A 13,885-nucleotide genomic window follows, 5' to 3' on the forward strand; every position below is an offset into this window, starting at 1 on the left:
ATTTACACGACATCTAGGACTCGTTATACAACTATCGAAAATTGCCGGGATAGAAACGAACGTATGGAAAGAAGTCACGGTCCGACAAGAACAGAGTGGGTATGGTTAATAACGAGCAGCCAGGGGCCAACTGTATCGCGTGGAAAAATTTTCTGTGCCGATGTGTCGCCGATTAGTCTGTGCCGTGCGAGCCGGAGCTCGCGAATTCAGTATAACCCCTTTGCCCAGCGTTGCATGCCTTATCGACTCGGCAGATGCAAATTTAGAAATACGTGGCGACGTCGTGTCTAGTGGCTCCGGTGCACGCGACCTATCGTCCATAACGTGCACAGTGTAACCAGCGCGTAGAATAGATATTTTTGTAATTGAAACCAATCGATCGTGATGTTCGTAGCGCGTCTCATGTCAGAGATAATAGCCACGGGCCTCTTCACTCGCTTATTAACCAGACAGTAACCGAATCATCGTACAAAATAGAATCAAGCTTCTCTTTTCTTTCTTTTTTTTTTTTTTTCTTTTTTCTCAAATTGTTTCCCTTTTTAGACTCTTATTTAGGTCTCGTTGGAGATCGTTTCTTGGAACGCGTGGTACACTCGTGCAATCTTAATTAATCAACAAGTTCCATTTACTCACAGACCGATGGATAAGCGGCTAAACGGCGGCGATACAGAAAATCCATTTGAATTACGTACCTGAAATATAAAAGAACGACGCATCGTTAATCATCTGCGAAATTGCGAGCAAAATGCATGGTACCGATCCTGTCTTTTATTCAGGACATATTTCGTGGGTAGGAGGAAAAATATATTTTTGGCATTGGAGCAACGGTTAATAGGATTGGTTGCTTTTCTTCCAACGTTAGAAGAAAGGCTGATTTATAAGCGATTAGCACGGTCATCGGCGATCTAATTTGTACGATGGAAGTGGGAAAAACGAGCATCGCTTTTAACGCACGTAGACAGGTAGGGCATCGTAAAAACTTTGTCCGTGTAATTCTAACAACCAAGTACACGCTACGTCCTTATTTCGATACAAATTACTAGCGCGCTTCGTTACAATTTGTGGCCAGCTGTACACTTGAGACAAGCGTAATAACGTTACTTTAAATGAATTATACCTGTACACAGAAACGAATATGTCTAGCCTGATTATTCCTGCAACTCTAATTAATAAAGTTTATTACTCGAACCGTCTCAAATATCGAATGGAACTGTTCACGATCGCATCGAAGAACCGGGGAATTACGATCCCGTAATACGTCCATAACACACGGTACAGGAGGACGCGTTCGTGTCTCGACAATAACGTTGTTAACTGAAAAAAGGCAGAGTGCATAACAACGGCGAAATTAGGGTTCGTTATTGGAGCAAGAGTACGAGCGCGCAAGGCGCGTGTATCTCTCTTTTTTCTTTCGCTTTATAAGATAATCCTGCGGTGGTAGCCGTGCCTCCTACACTCTTACGCCTTTTTATTCCATTCCAGCAATTGCATTTTCGGGGCAACTTATCACACCGACACAGCGCGCAGCAGTAAGAAGAAAATGGAGCCGGAATTACAACATGATGGTGGCATAAAGCGCGAGACCGACTAAGGTCACGTATTTAATAACGCCGTATATCGGTTGAGATAAATTGGATAAGACACGTATCAAGATTAATGCGCTCAGCCGTGATACTACGAGTAGACGGAGAACATTCATCCTTGACGAGACAATGCGTCGCCCGTTGAAAACTTTCCTTCTAATACGGCTCTCGAGCACACGGCCAAGAAATCCGATAGAGCCAGCTCACTTTCTATCTTCTCGATATTCGAATCGATACGCATTGTTCCACGGCCTCGTTGACCATGCGTGCGTTGCTCCTGCGACAGATTTTTCTACTTCTTTTCTCTCCCTTTTCTTTCTGTTTCTCCGCGTTCTTTTCCTTTCTTTCTGTTGCTCGAGGTTCGACGTTAACCCGTGACATTTCGAACCACGCCTGACGTAAAACGATATTGCGAGCGGTAGCTATCTTTGCAGTATACGATCTTATTATGAAACCGCGCAGGCGGTTCGATCCAGGCGACTAGCGCTGCGTAACGTGACGAAATACGCTCGATTTCTTACGATGGTAATTTCTTTCGAAGTTGAGCCTGACAATTCCTGGTGATTCGTTGCGTCTCGTTTTGAAAAACTGACAAGCGTGAAACGATCATGGATCGAACATGATTTACGCTTGATCATTGATGCTGGCTATGCAATTATTTCTGTAAGAATTCGAGATTCGTTGCCAGTTAACCATCCGCTGGTAAACTTACGTACAAACAAATTAGCTCCTTTATGTTCAAAGCTTAACCTTTTTATTATTTTACACGCTGGGATTCATAGGTATCGACTGGAACGGATGAAAAATCAATTCGTCGAATCTTGTAAAGCCTTCAAAATATCAAATCCTCGAGATCCAATCCTACAGAAACATAAAAATCCTGCTCGATTCTCAACGAAATCTTACAAACCACTCTCTGTCGATCGAAAGTCTTTCTTAAAAATACCCGCAGAAATCGAAATCTCCGAAGAATATCTCGAAAGAGCGGATAAACCTGGCACGTACATTCAAGAACAACGCGTAGATACAATCAAGATACAGGATAGAACGATAGCTATTTCGAGAAGGTAGGAGAAGGTAGCGCGCATCGCTAGGGATAGCGAGCTGCCAGCCAGCACGTACTTAGTTATCAAAGGTTTGCAAGGGCAGCAGTATCCTCCTCGAGCTTTCTCTTAAGACCTTAAGGGTGGCCCCGCGCACACCACGTGAATTTCTCAAGTTATGATATAGTACTCGCTGGCTCGAACCGAAAGAGGAAACTATCTCGGGAGATACCGAATGTTCTAACCGGTCGAATCAACATAGAACGTACAACCACTGGAAGGCCTCGCACAGGAAGATAGACGAGAACGCGCGTATGAGATGGAGAAGCAAGGCGAATCGGACGAGCGAAAGCGATTGATCGCAGACGCACGGAGAAACGTAAATGATAATTTAATAAAACTAAAAGCCTGCCAACGATTCGATATTCGTACAATAGAATATGACTTATCAAAATTCGAATCAAAATTACTTCGCCTTGTCCTCGCAATTTTTTAACGAAACTCTAGAGGCAGACGATAGACTGAGAAGCAACAGGAGATCGTGCGTGCGGCGTAAAAATATGTTAGACAACGAAGACAGAAACGAGAAGAAGAGAACCGAGAGGAAGCTGGTCGGAAATATCAGAGAAAACGACGGACGAAGGCGAAAGTGGACACGCGACTATTCCGTTGCAACGAACGGAAACCGAGGCAGATAGGCGGAGGAAACGGCCTTGAAAAATAATAAACCCGGGAGGAAACGGAGCCAAGAACGGCGACCGGAAGAAAGAGTGCAGATTGGGCGACAAAGGTAATGAAAAAATCTAATATATACCGCTAGAAAGAGAATACGTACGCGCGATGGTGGAACGTGCACGCTCGCGAAATAGTCGGAGCGAAGCAGACGGTGTGAGAACACGGAAGAAGGAAACAATGGCTGGAGGGAGAAAGAGAGGGAGAGAAGAAGCAAGAGAAGAGACGGAAACGGAGGGACGAGAAGAGAAACCGGAAGAGACAGAGCAAACAGAAGGAAGAGGATGTGAGAGGTCGAGAGGAGGAGTAACTTCCTAACAAGGCGGTTAGTTGCGGCTTAGTAACGCTATGAACGCGAAATATTGCTAGCTGGCGCGCTCCTCCTTCCATCTTCTCTCTATCTCTAGCTCTTTCCCCGATGACCCAACCAGCTCGTAACCTGTGCCTGTCTGTGTTCACGAACGCTTAATGCTGAAATACTGCTACACGATTGCTCCGCAACTTCGACATTTCGATAATCGATTTCTGTACTTATCCGTATAATATCCTCGCGATGCCTTCTTCGCTCTTGAGAATAATTATTAGCCAATCTCCTTCGAGGAAAACAGTGTCGTGGTATGAGCGTGCACGAGAAACAGACGTCTAGGAAACCTTTGTTTCTGTAGGCCACAGTTTCTGTATTTTTCGCAAGATGTAAGTAAGATGATCCAACGAGTGATACATCTTTTTAACGATCTCTTCGCCTTTAACGTCTTTGCAACTTAATTCCTTGATTCAACTGGAAAGTGCAGTTGCGTAATCCGGTTAATAAACACGTAGGTAACTTGAAAGTGTACCGGATCACGTGGAAATTATTTTGATTAAATAGCGCGATGTTTTAAAGAAACTAAATCCACTCGTAGAAACTTCGATTATAAACGATTCTTGCGTTAAACAAGTTCTAACAGAGAGAACGCTCGATTCGGGTCTTCGTCAACGACGATTAAATAAATATCAAGATCCGTCTATCTCGCAGTAAAACTTTTTATTTTCACGAAACGTTTCCTAACAACTTTTCACTCTCGAGCTTGACCCGTTCCTTGGGACAGTCCTTTCGTCTTAATTAAGAAGCAATTCGGCGGGAGAATAATGTTTAACGCCGGACGAAGATCAAAGCAGGCCACGGCGAAGAGCATCGAGAGTTTCCGCGCGAGATACAATTTTCTTTGAGAAAACTTCTGCAACTGATTCGATTACATTCAAACGATACACTCCCTTTGACTACGCGATCCAATTACTTGTGACGCTCGTTGCGATCGTCCCGACAATTAAGAGTACGAAAATTTATCTGTCTTTGGCTCGTTCACTTATCGTTAGATCCTTGATCCGATCCTCGATTATTTCTCTTTTTCAGCCGCTTTGGAACCTGTTTCCCTTTCGCTGCGATATCTGGACCAGGTATATCTATCCATCGTGACGATGCGCCACGTTTCAGAGTAATCGTCGAAATAAATTACAAAATACTCTCTTTGCGTTTTCTTTTCCTGTTTTCATTAGGGCGTACTATACATCTTCGTCGCGGCACAGGAACTAGAGGTAAAATTTTGACATAATTGGAAACGAAAGAATGCTTCTTGCCTCAAAATATGTAGAAAGTTATTCGGAGAAATCAAGTTTGAAAACAGTGTTTCAATTTAACTCATTCCGCTGTACGATAATTTCGACCGTAGTCTTAATGTCTCGGACAATTACAGAAAATCTGCAACGCGCTCGAACAATCCACGAACCACCGAACTCAATTATCTCTTTATTTTTTTAACAAATCAAATAGAGAAAAGCAAGCGTGTTTAATTGCTGGACTTTCAGTCTTGTAGAGAAATCCAAGCAATGAAAAAATAAAAGACACGAGAACGAGAGAAACAATAGCGTCTGACTCGGCTCGCGATTCGGGTCGGATATAGTTTTTATTTATTTACACAAGGGTCGGCCACCCTTAGACCCGACACAGGATCGCAATGCCGCTCGGTTTATATTTTATTCATCCCTTATTGAATTCGAGCTCAATCTCGCGAAAGTGTCTCCGCCATGGCCCTTTCCATTCTCTCCCTCTCTTCGCTCCGTCTGTTCTCCTTTCGATCGTTATCCTTTCTCTCCCTTTCCCGTCTCTCTGTCTTCTTCGTAGATAGGTATTCCAATCTCCCTACATTTCCTTCACCCTGCTTCCATTCCTCTTTGCTTCTTTTCTCGTTTTCTTTCTCTTCCTCTATTGCCAAGTCGCCGTGACACTCTGCAACGGCGTTTCTCTCCTTCCCGTTTAGATCTGCGCGCGACATCCTCGCTTTTTCACTACCAACATCGTTTCGGAAGGAAGGTATCGTCGATCTATCGAGTCTTATCGACCGAGAGTAAAGGAGGTTCAAACGGTTTCGCGATCTAATCGTAGAATGGCGAGACGTTAATCGGTTAATTTGGTCGATGGTAAAGTTAGAAACGAAGGAATGTTTAATAAATGCAAAAATTAATTACGCTAAAGAGAATAAGTCGGTTGATTACTCTAATTGAATTTTTAGTTACGATTGGAAATAGATTTACTATACTCGTGAAAATAAAATGAGGCCGAAATGTAGAAAAAGTCGAAAATAGGCTCGTTATAGGATTATAAGTTGGAGGGTTTTTAGGTCTTCTGGTTTATAAGGCTTTAATAAAGTCAAAGTTCAAGATAGTTGAGAAAGTTCGTTCACCGAGCTTTGAAACGCTTCCGAAGGAAAAAGAGCATTTTAAACCTTAAGTTCTCATAATTTTCCCAAGCTGTGTATTTGCAAAAGATTCTAGACGAAAGTTAAATTCTCTATATATAATAGAATTAACTACAAATACTCGGCAAATGTACGATAGAAGTATCAAAGTTTCAAATATACGAGATGCTTCGAAGACTCTGAATATATCTGGAAAAAAAAATATTTCACGAGCAACGATCTATTGCTTACAACTAATTCTAACGCTATGCGACGCTTTTACACACTCGCCTAAGTACATCGCGCGGTAATTACGTGTCAGAGAATCCGGATGCTCCGCACGAACATCGCGAAGACTTTAGCCTTGCCTTCTGTGTGACACGTATTCCACTTGTTACAAGTGTCTGCTTTATCTTGCCGCTCTTTTTATTTCTACCAAGCTTCCTCGCCGTACAACTTCTGTCAGGAAGTTTCCGTCCAGGATCTCTCCATCCAGACTCGTTCCTCCTCTTTTTCTTTCTTACCATAGAAGGTTACGACGTCGGTTTCTTCTTTTCACGAAACACGGTCGATCGGCTCTCGTCCAGGGCCAGAGGAAGGTCTGAGCGACAGAGCTTCGAAGCTGCTAGCGTGTATCAATATTTAATAGCGTCTGGATACGAGTACTGTCTCGATACTCGTGAAATTGCAAGGCGAGAATCCATCCGGTAGGTTGAGGTAGCGTAAACGCGAGAAAGCGCGAACGGTAGTAATGGGATCGAGTACAGTGTAAGTAGGTTTCCATCTAACTCCACGGTGTGAGTATTTAAAAGAAAACAGAAAAGAAAGAAACTATGCTCTTAAGCAGATTAATAACTAGACGAAATTCATATATATTCAAGCTCGCCGTAAACATTTTGCGAAACGCAGGTAATACTTTCAAGCATAAGTACGTGTAAATTTGTATTTCTCATAGTTCGAGTTATACCGACGTTGATCCCATCGCTAGCGAGCAAGAACGGTAAATAGACAAAAGGAGTAGGGAATTTCATCGTTGTCCGAGCTCTCGCTAGACTCGCGTCTCGGCTAAGCAGTCTTGAGAGGATAAAGGAATTAAAGATCAAACGACGAGGTTCGATGAAATATTCAGACGGAAACATCGTCCTTCCGCGATCATTAAATCGCGCGGACCGTACGACACTGAGTGCTACGAATCAGGAGTATTAAGGGATGAACGCGAACGAATGGAACGTCGCCGCGTGAAATATAAATAGGGGTGAATTATTGAGCGGGGGAGAGGCAGATGCCAAAAATAATAGCGTAAACGCTCGTTGCGCGCTGTGTGCATTCAAAGGGAAATTGTACGGGTACTTGAGCACCAACCGGAGAACTTCGTTTTGGAAATTAATCGACGGCTGTCTAGCTCGAGTCTATTATGAGTCGAGCTTCTAATTTCTAGCGGAAATGCAGGAATTTCAAAGTTATAACGAGATAAAGAATCTGCCTTTGAATAATTCTGGATTCAACAGAATTCTTAAAATATAGTTTGTTTCCTGATATAAGAGAAACATTCGTATTGAGAATATTTGGAATATTCTGATTTTGATTTAAGAGAATTCGACAAATGGAAATAAATTGAATAATTTCTCGTAATCGTAATCGTAATTATTAACATAATGTTAAAATTCATAATGTTTCATATATATTCCGTGGCTTGCAGCGAGGATCATTATGCCCATGATAATTATACTTTGCTTAACTTACGCAGTTTCTATTAATATAATACTTGCGTACGACAGCATTTTATTTTAAACGTGACTCGTACGGTTTTACATAAGAACTCGAGGTAAGTACGTGTCTCGCAAGGATGAAAAGAAGTAAAACAGGCTTAAACAGGCTTAAACAGCCTCGGTCAAATGGACTCGGTTAATAACAAGATTTACGTGTTTCATAACGGAAAACTTCGCCACCTCGAAATAAGATTTAAGTTTACAGCTGTTACGGCGTCACGTGTTTGACTTTTCATATTCTTCGCTTGTTCTTTATGCAACAATGCCTTTATATTTTCCTATTTTCACGTTTCTCGACGTTCGTACCATTAGCTCAAAAACTAACAACGATGAAATAACGGTCAAAATTCTTGTATCTTCTTCTGTATATATTAAAATCGAATCGAGTAAACTAAATACGCGAGTAAATTGGTTTCCGATACCCGTGAAACATGAAACTAACTTTACAAGATTCCACACGATGCGCAATATTTCCAGAAGTGTAACATACGTATTACGGTAAGCAACGGAGATAAAGATATAAAAGATATCAGACTGAACCACAAAATAATAGAAGAGCAAATGTTTCCACCCACCTCTCAGAGCACGTCTAAAAGGAACAAGAATGTCGATGTATACGTATTTGCGCACACGTTAGTCTCCTAGCATCGTCGATGGGGTGCGAATAATTTGCAAGTTTCCACGCGGCGACAGGTAAAATGGCGGGCGTAGAGAGTTGCTCGCGCTATAACCTGGCTCGCGAACGAACCAGCCTGCTTTGGCTGGCGGATCGTTTTACACGATGCATAGAGACGCCAAAAACACGTACAGACAGCGGAGTGGCTCGCAATTAGGGAACAAGAGGATGCTCATCTAGAAAAGAGAGAGCACGACTGCGAACCAAAAAGAGGGTGGCACAGAGGTGAAGTCCAAAGAGAGACACGGTCTCGACTTGTCTATCGAACAAGGCGTATGGAAAGAGACGGAGGAACAGAGTCGGTGCATGCTCGAAAGACAAGCTCACGGCACGAGGGCCAGCAGAAAGAGAGGAAGGGAGAGGAAGAGAGATCTGGATGAGGCGAATTCCAAAAGAGATGTGCTTTTAATTATACTAACGCCCGGTGTCCGATTAAATGAACGGAAGAGCCAAACTCACGAAGCGCAGTGCAAATTTAATTATAGGGAAAAGGGCAGGCTAGAGAGGGCAGAGGGGAAGGAACGACACAACGAGAGAAAGAGAGAGAGAACGATGCCGATCCTGGCTGCCGCCTCTGTGCTGGATGTGCTTCTGCTTCTGCTTCTGCTTCTGCTTCTGCCGGCTACGCTGCTATACCCCCGTGCGTCCGTGTACCCGTGCACGAGAGTAGACTGGACGAGGTAGAAATCCAAGTATTTATATGACAGCAGTTTGTTTAGGCCGCTTATTAATGGGAGAGAAGAGGGTCGTTGTAATTAAGGGAACCCGGATTCCATCCAGTAGCACAGGCACCCTTCGAGGATGCGCCTGAGAATATCGTCGTTCTATCCGACGGCAACGTGTTCTTATGCTTTCCCTTCGCCTTGAATCTCCTCCTCTTCTTTATCCCTTCCACACCCCTCTCTCTCTCTCTCTGTCTCTCTCCTTCTCTCTTCTCTTTGTGCAACCCCCTGGTTGCACTACTCTTTCTTTCTCGCGTGCTCTTCTATGGCTTTCGTCTATAACGTTCGTTCCTTCTCTCCACTCGTGCCAGCTCGATTTTCTCCATTCCTCTTTCTCTCTCTCTCTCTCGGTCTCTGGCTCCTCTGGTCCGTTTAAATTCATCGTTCCGCCTCTTCTACACTCGCATAGACGTCTGAATTGTCTTCCGACGAAAAACAAAGCGTATTCAACCGCCGAACGAGCTTTCGTCTATATGCATACCGCTACACCCTTCGCCTCGAGTGTCTCACGATGTGGCATAAAACACTCTGATTGTCTCTGCGTTCTTCGTTCTCCGTTCTCCTTTCTCGACCTCTACCCCCGTAGCCTGTTTTCATTTCATTGCGGTCGAGGGCTAACGAAATTTATTTTCGTCAACGGACGTACATAGCGATGGGGTAAAAAGTTTAGGAAATGGGATTTTCATGCGGTTTCGTAACTTGTCGAAATTTCGTTTGAGCGATAGAACGCGATGTTACTGCTGTTTTTCTCGCTACGTTACTCATCGATTCAGGCGATGTGCGAAGCTTCAACGATCGTTCCAGAATTCTGTCGCAAACAATATCGGGTTGTTTTCGAACTTCATAGGAAAATTGAAAAAAATTTTTTAATACCGTACCATTTCTTTTCTTTCTTTTTATCCGATCGCAGCTACGATATTCGCGAGTTCGCAAATGCAGGGTGGTATCTGAATGTTCAACAACAAACCAAGAAAAAAGAGAAATAAAAGTAAAAAGAGGAGGGACGCGAGAGAGAAAGAGGAAACGATAAAATATAATCAAGCATAGAATGGTTCGATCGTCAAAGGCAACGGTATCGCTAATTTCCTACGAGCACACAGTAATCACGGCGCTTCTTGCCTGTCTCGATTCTCGTTTCGTTACCTATCGTTAACGAAATTCCCTTTTCGCAGTGGGGGGAAACAAAGCGTATTCAAAGCAGCGGCTTGCCGTTTATATGCATACAGCACTGTCGGTTCTCGTCTTTAAATGTCTCTCGCGATGGAATAAAATACTGATACCCACTCTCGCTCTCTCTCCCCTTTTCCTCCATTTCTTTTTGCTTCCCTGCTTTTTTTAATCCTCTCTCCGCTCGTTTCTCTCGTTTCTTTCGTTCTCACGACGTGTTCCGTGAAAGAGGGGAAAAACGGAATTCGTTTAACCGCCATCGAATACATTTCTTTCGACGGTAGACGTCAATTAACTGCACCCGATTGAAATTGACGTTAAACGAGAACTCACGAAGGGAATAGGAAAGAGGGTGTGGGAACGGGGGCGTAAAGAGGATAGAGAAGGAAAGAGGTATGGCGCGAAGAGAGAGGAACGAGAGTCGAAACACACAGGATGAGTTTACTCCATTCAATTATGCGACTCAAGTGGACACGATGGTTCGGTGAATGTCACGTTTCGCCACGTTTATGCGGTCGCGTCGACGTTTTCCCTCGAAATTCAATCGACCCTTTTATATTTCGCATCATTTGATTAATTGGTCGTGCGTTACCATCAGACGAGACTCGGGGCTACACACGCGAAAATTCTCTGCCGATCGGTGCAAGTGTGAACAGAGGCAAATGCTTTCACCTTTTATAGATGATTGTCGTGAAATTCATACGTGGCGACTTATATATCAATCTTTTCCGTTTACTTCGACCTTGCCGTTCCCTTGATTCGTGAAAATTTGATATTTTTCAACGATTTGTTACATCGCGATAAACAATTGTCCGCGTTAAAGTTGAGTTTCGAAGTACATAATCTAACAAGTTAAGTAATCTATCGTGGTTCGATTATTTCCGTCGTATAATAGTACAGAGAAGAACCAAATTTTTCAAAAATTCCAGCAACCATCGAGTGGAACGGTCGTTAAATCGCGGCGCTGCAAAACGATCGTCTCTAATTCTATAAACGATAAATCCTGCGGCGTAAGATTTAGACCGTGCAATTTCCGGCCGTTTCCGATCTACCACCTCGTTACGTCCATCGGTGGAACATTTTAAACTCGTCTATGACCCGAGAAGCAGAAAGAACGGCGAGTACAGTAAGAATAAGGAAGAAAGACAGACGATTCAGCAGCTCGAAAATGCGATTCGTTATATGCGCAATTAGCGGAAGGATGGTAATTAGCCGACAACGATATCGCGTCTCGTCGATCGCATCGAACCCGAAGGATGCAGCGGAATTTTCCGGCCCGTTTCGCAGCGAAGACTTAAAGCCGTCTATAGTCTAGAATAATAGCCGTTAACGCTCTCCAACCGACATCCACGAAGTTTCTAGGAAATTTCTAGAAACGTTAAAATAGTCGCTGCAACGAAACGATCAATCACACTTATCTCCGTCACTACTTTCGATCTTCATTTTCTTATTTTACAAACTGTCTCTTCCGATTCTTTAGTTTTCAACGGCCATCGATCAAGAACATAGTACGTGCAATTATCGCGATCGTCGATTCACAATATTCAGATTAAATCGAAATAAATCGAATAATCGTAATCGATTGTCGCCTTCGTTCTCACGGGCAAATCAAATGCCATTTGTACGGAGTTAACGCGAGCAAACCAATGATTTCCTGGCTCGCTCCCTCCTTTCTGTCTCTGGCTCACAATCAGTGTTGCGGACGCGGCTTAAGGTGGTCAACGAAGCGTGTATCCGTGGGCACAGCACGACGAGCGAACGGACCATCAACAACCAGCCACTCCTGCTCAACGTCGGAGGCAAAATAGGCGGAAGCCTCGTGTACCGTGCATGTTACACACGTCGCCAACGTCTGCGGCTAGTACATAGCTACACTCGCGTCATTATTACGTCTTTCGAGATTACCGCAATTGCGTTGATAAACGCTCCAGCATGCATTCAGCTCGGTGACTCTTCCTAAATTGAGGCTTTCAGCCCTCGGCCCCTCTCTCTCTCTCTCTCTCTCTCCTCTATCTCTCTCTTGGTCTCTGGCTGAAGCTCGTGGAAAACGGATCGAGCTGGTTTTCCGGCAGAAATAATGGACGATTCGGAGCTGGACCGTGACGTGGCCGTGGAAGATGCGTCCGTGGCTAGACTGCATCCGTTTTGTGTTTTCCGCGGTGATTTTGGTCGGTATAGCGGCTGTGTGGCCCACGAATTACGGTTGGATACGAGTTTGAGATGTAGATGAGACTGGGATCGAACCACGAGAGATTTCGCTAGAAATTTTTTGTATTTATGTGAATATTTTCTATAATTTATGCGATCTTTAGAAAATTACTAAAGTTGTAACTTATGCGTCGTCGAGGATACGTTGTTCGGTCTTAAAAATCAATGTCAAAGTTCCTGTATATCTTTGAAGTCTTTGCAAGTTTCGCAATTTTCTAAAGCTCTCCTCTACGATGTCTACCAGTTATTCCGCGCGAGCGGACCTCCTTGTTTACGACAAAACTGATTCACACGATTCGAAGCAAAAGTTACATGACCAAAGTAATCACCCACAATGGACGTTTAATCTTTGATACGAAGTATTTCGATCTTTCCAAATCGAAAAATTGCATTTAGGAAGCTGTCGTACGAATAAACACGAAATATATTTGCATTAAGATTAAAAACATAATGAAATCTCGACGAAACTTTAGTCCTTATCTCTGTTTCTATAAAATTTAACGTGGAAAACTCTTTTTACTTAGTAATTTCATAGAATTTGAATTTGCATTTCAAATGATTCCATTAGTCGGAGAAGACAGATTACTTTAACCGTAATTTTAATTATACTCTCATCTAATTTTCAGTATCTGATACGCGTCAACGCGCCTTCAAATTCAAAGCATCAAGAATCTCCATTTGCGATTAAAGTGGAAAATCTAATGCTATCGTCGTCGAAACGAGGCGCATCCTCTGCTAAAATCATTCATGTAATTCCCAGCCAGCGACCCTATCAGTTCGTTCCCAAGGAACGTATAAAGATAACGCGACACATACGTATCGTATGAATATGTATACGCGACGAGACGCGAACACAAAAAAGTAACGCGCGCGCGATAAAACGCGCAAATGAACGATACGAACGGGAACAAGTTACGCGGAATGCAAATATTCCTAACTCGTTAACGAACAGGAAAATTACTGACCTCGGCGTGTAGATACTTTTTTCGAAAGTACGAACGTTTCTCCTATTCGCGTTAAAAATAAATAGCCGAATCCAAAGAGTAAAAAAGAAAAAAAAGATCAAGGAAATGTTTACTTTATGTCTCGAGAAAAAGTAAAGTTTTAAGAATGCTCGCAGAAAATACACTGTGGAATATTTAAAGGTCTTTAAACAAAATTCCAAGTAGATTTCTAACAAAATTCTAAAGACATCCTTAAGTAAGTATTAAGGAAATTTTAAACAAATTATAAAGCAGATTCTAAGAAGTTTCGGAAAGTTTCTAAACAAA

At 42.9% G+C, this 13,885-nt stretch overlaps 1 protein-coding gene across 19 annotated transcripts in view; it reads right to left on the reverse strand.

The window, feature by feature from the left end:
• LOC139987702 (protein muscleblind) overlaps positions 1-13,885 on the reverse strand; it is a 406,475-nt gene that overhangs the window by 178,743 nt on the left and 213,847 nt on the right. Inside the window, exon 4 of one of the 19 annotated variants that reach the window (XM_072004263.1) lies at positions 595-692. The exons of the other annotated variants lie outside the window; for them this stretch is intronic. Coding sequence (XP_071860364.1) covers positions 630-692 — 63 coding nt within the window. The 3' untranslated portion in view covers positions 595-629. Of the gene's footprint in view, positions 1-594; positions 693-13,885 lie in introns of those variants that run through there. 19 annotated transcript variants of the gene reach the window in all.

The sequence above is a fragment of the Bombus fervidus genome, chromosome 5 (assembly GCF_041682495.2).
Source record: "Bombus fervidus isolate BK054 chromosome 5, iyBomFerv1, whole genome shotgun sequence".
In the NCBI taxonomy this organism is placed as follows: domain Eukaryota; kingdom Metazoa; phylum Arthropoda; class Insecta; order Hymenoptera; family Apidae; genus Bombus; species Bombus fervidus.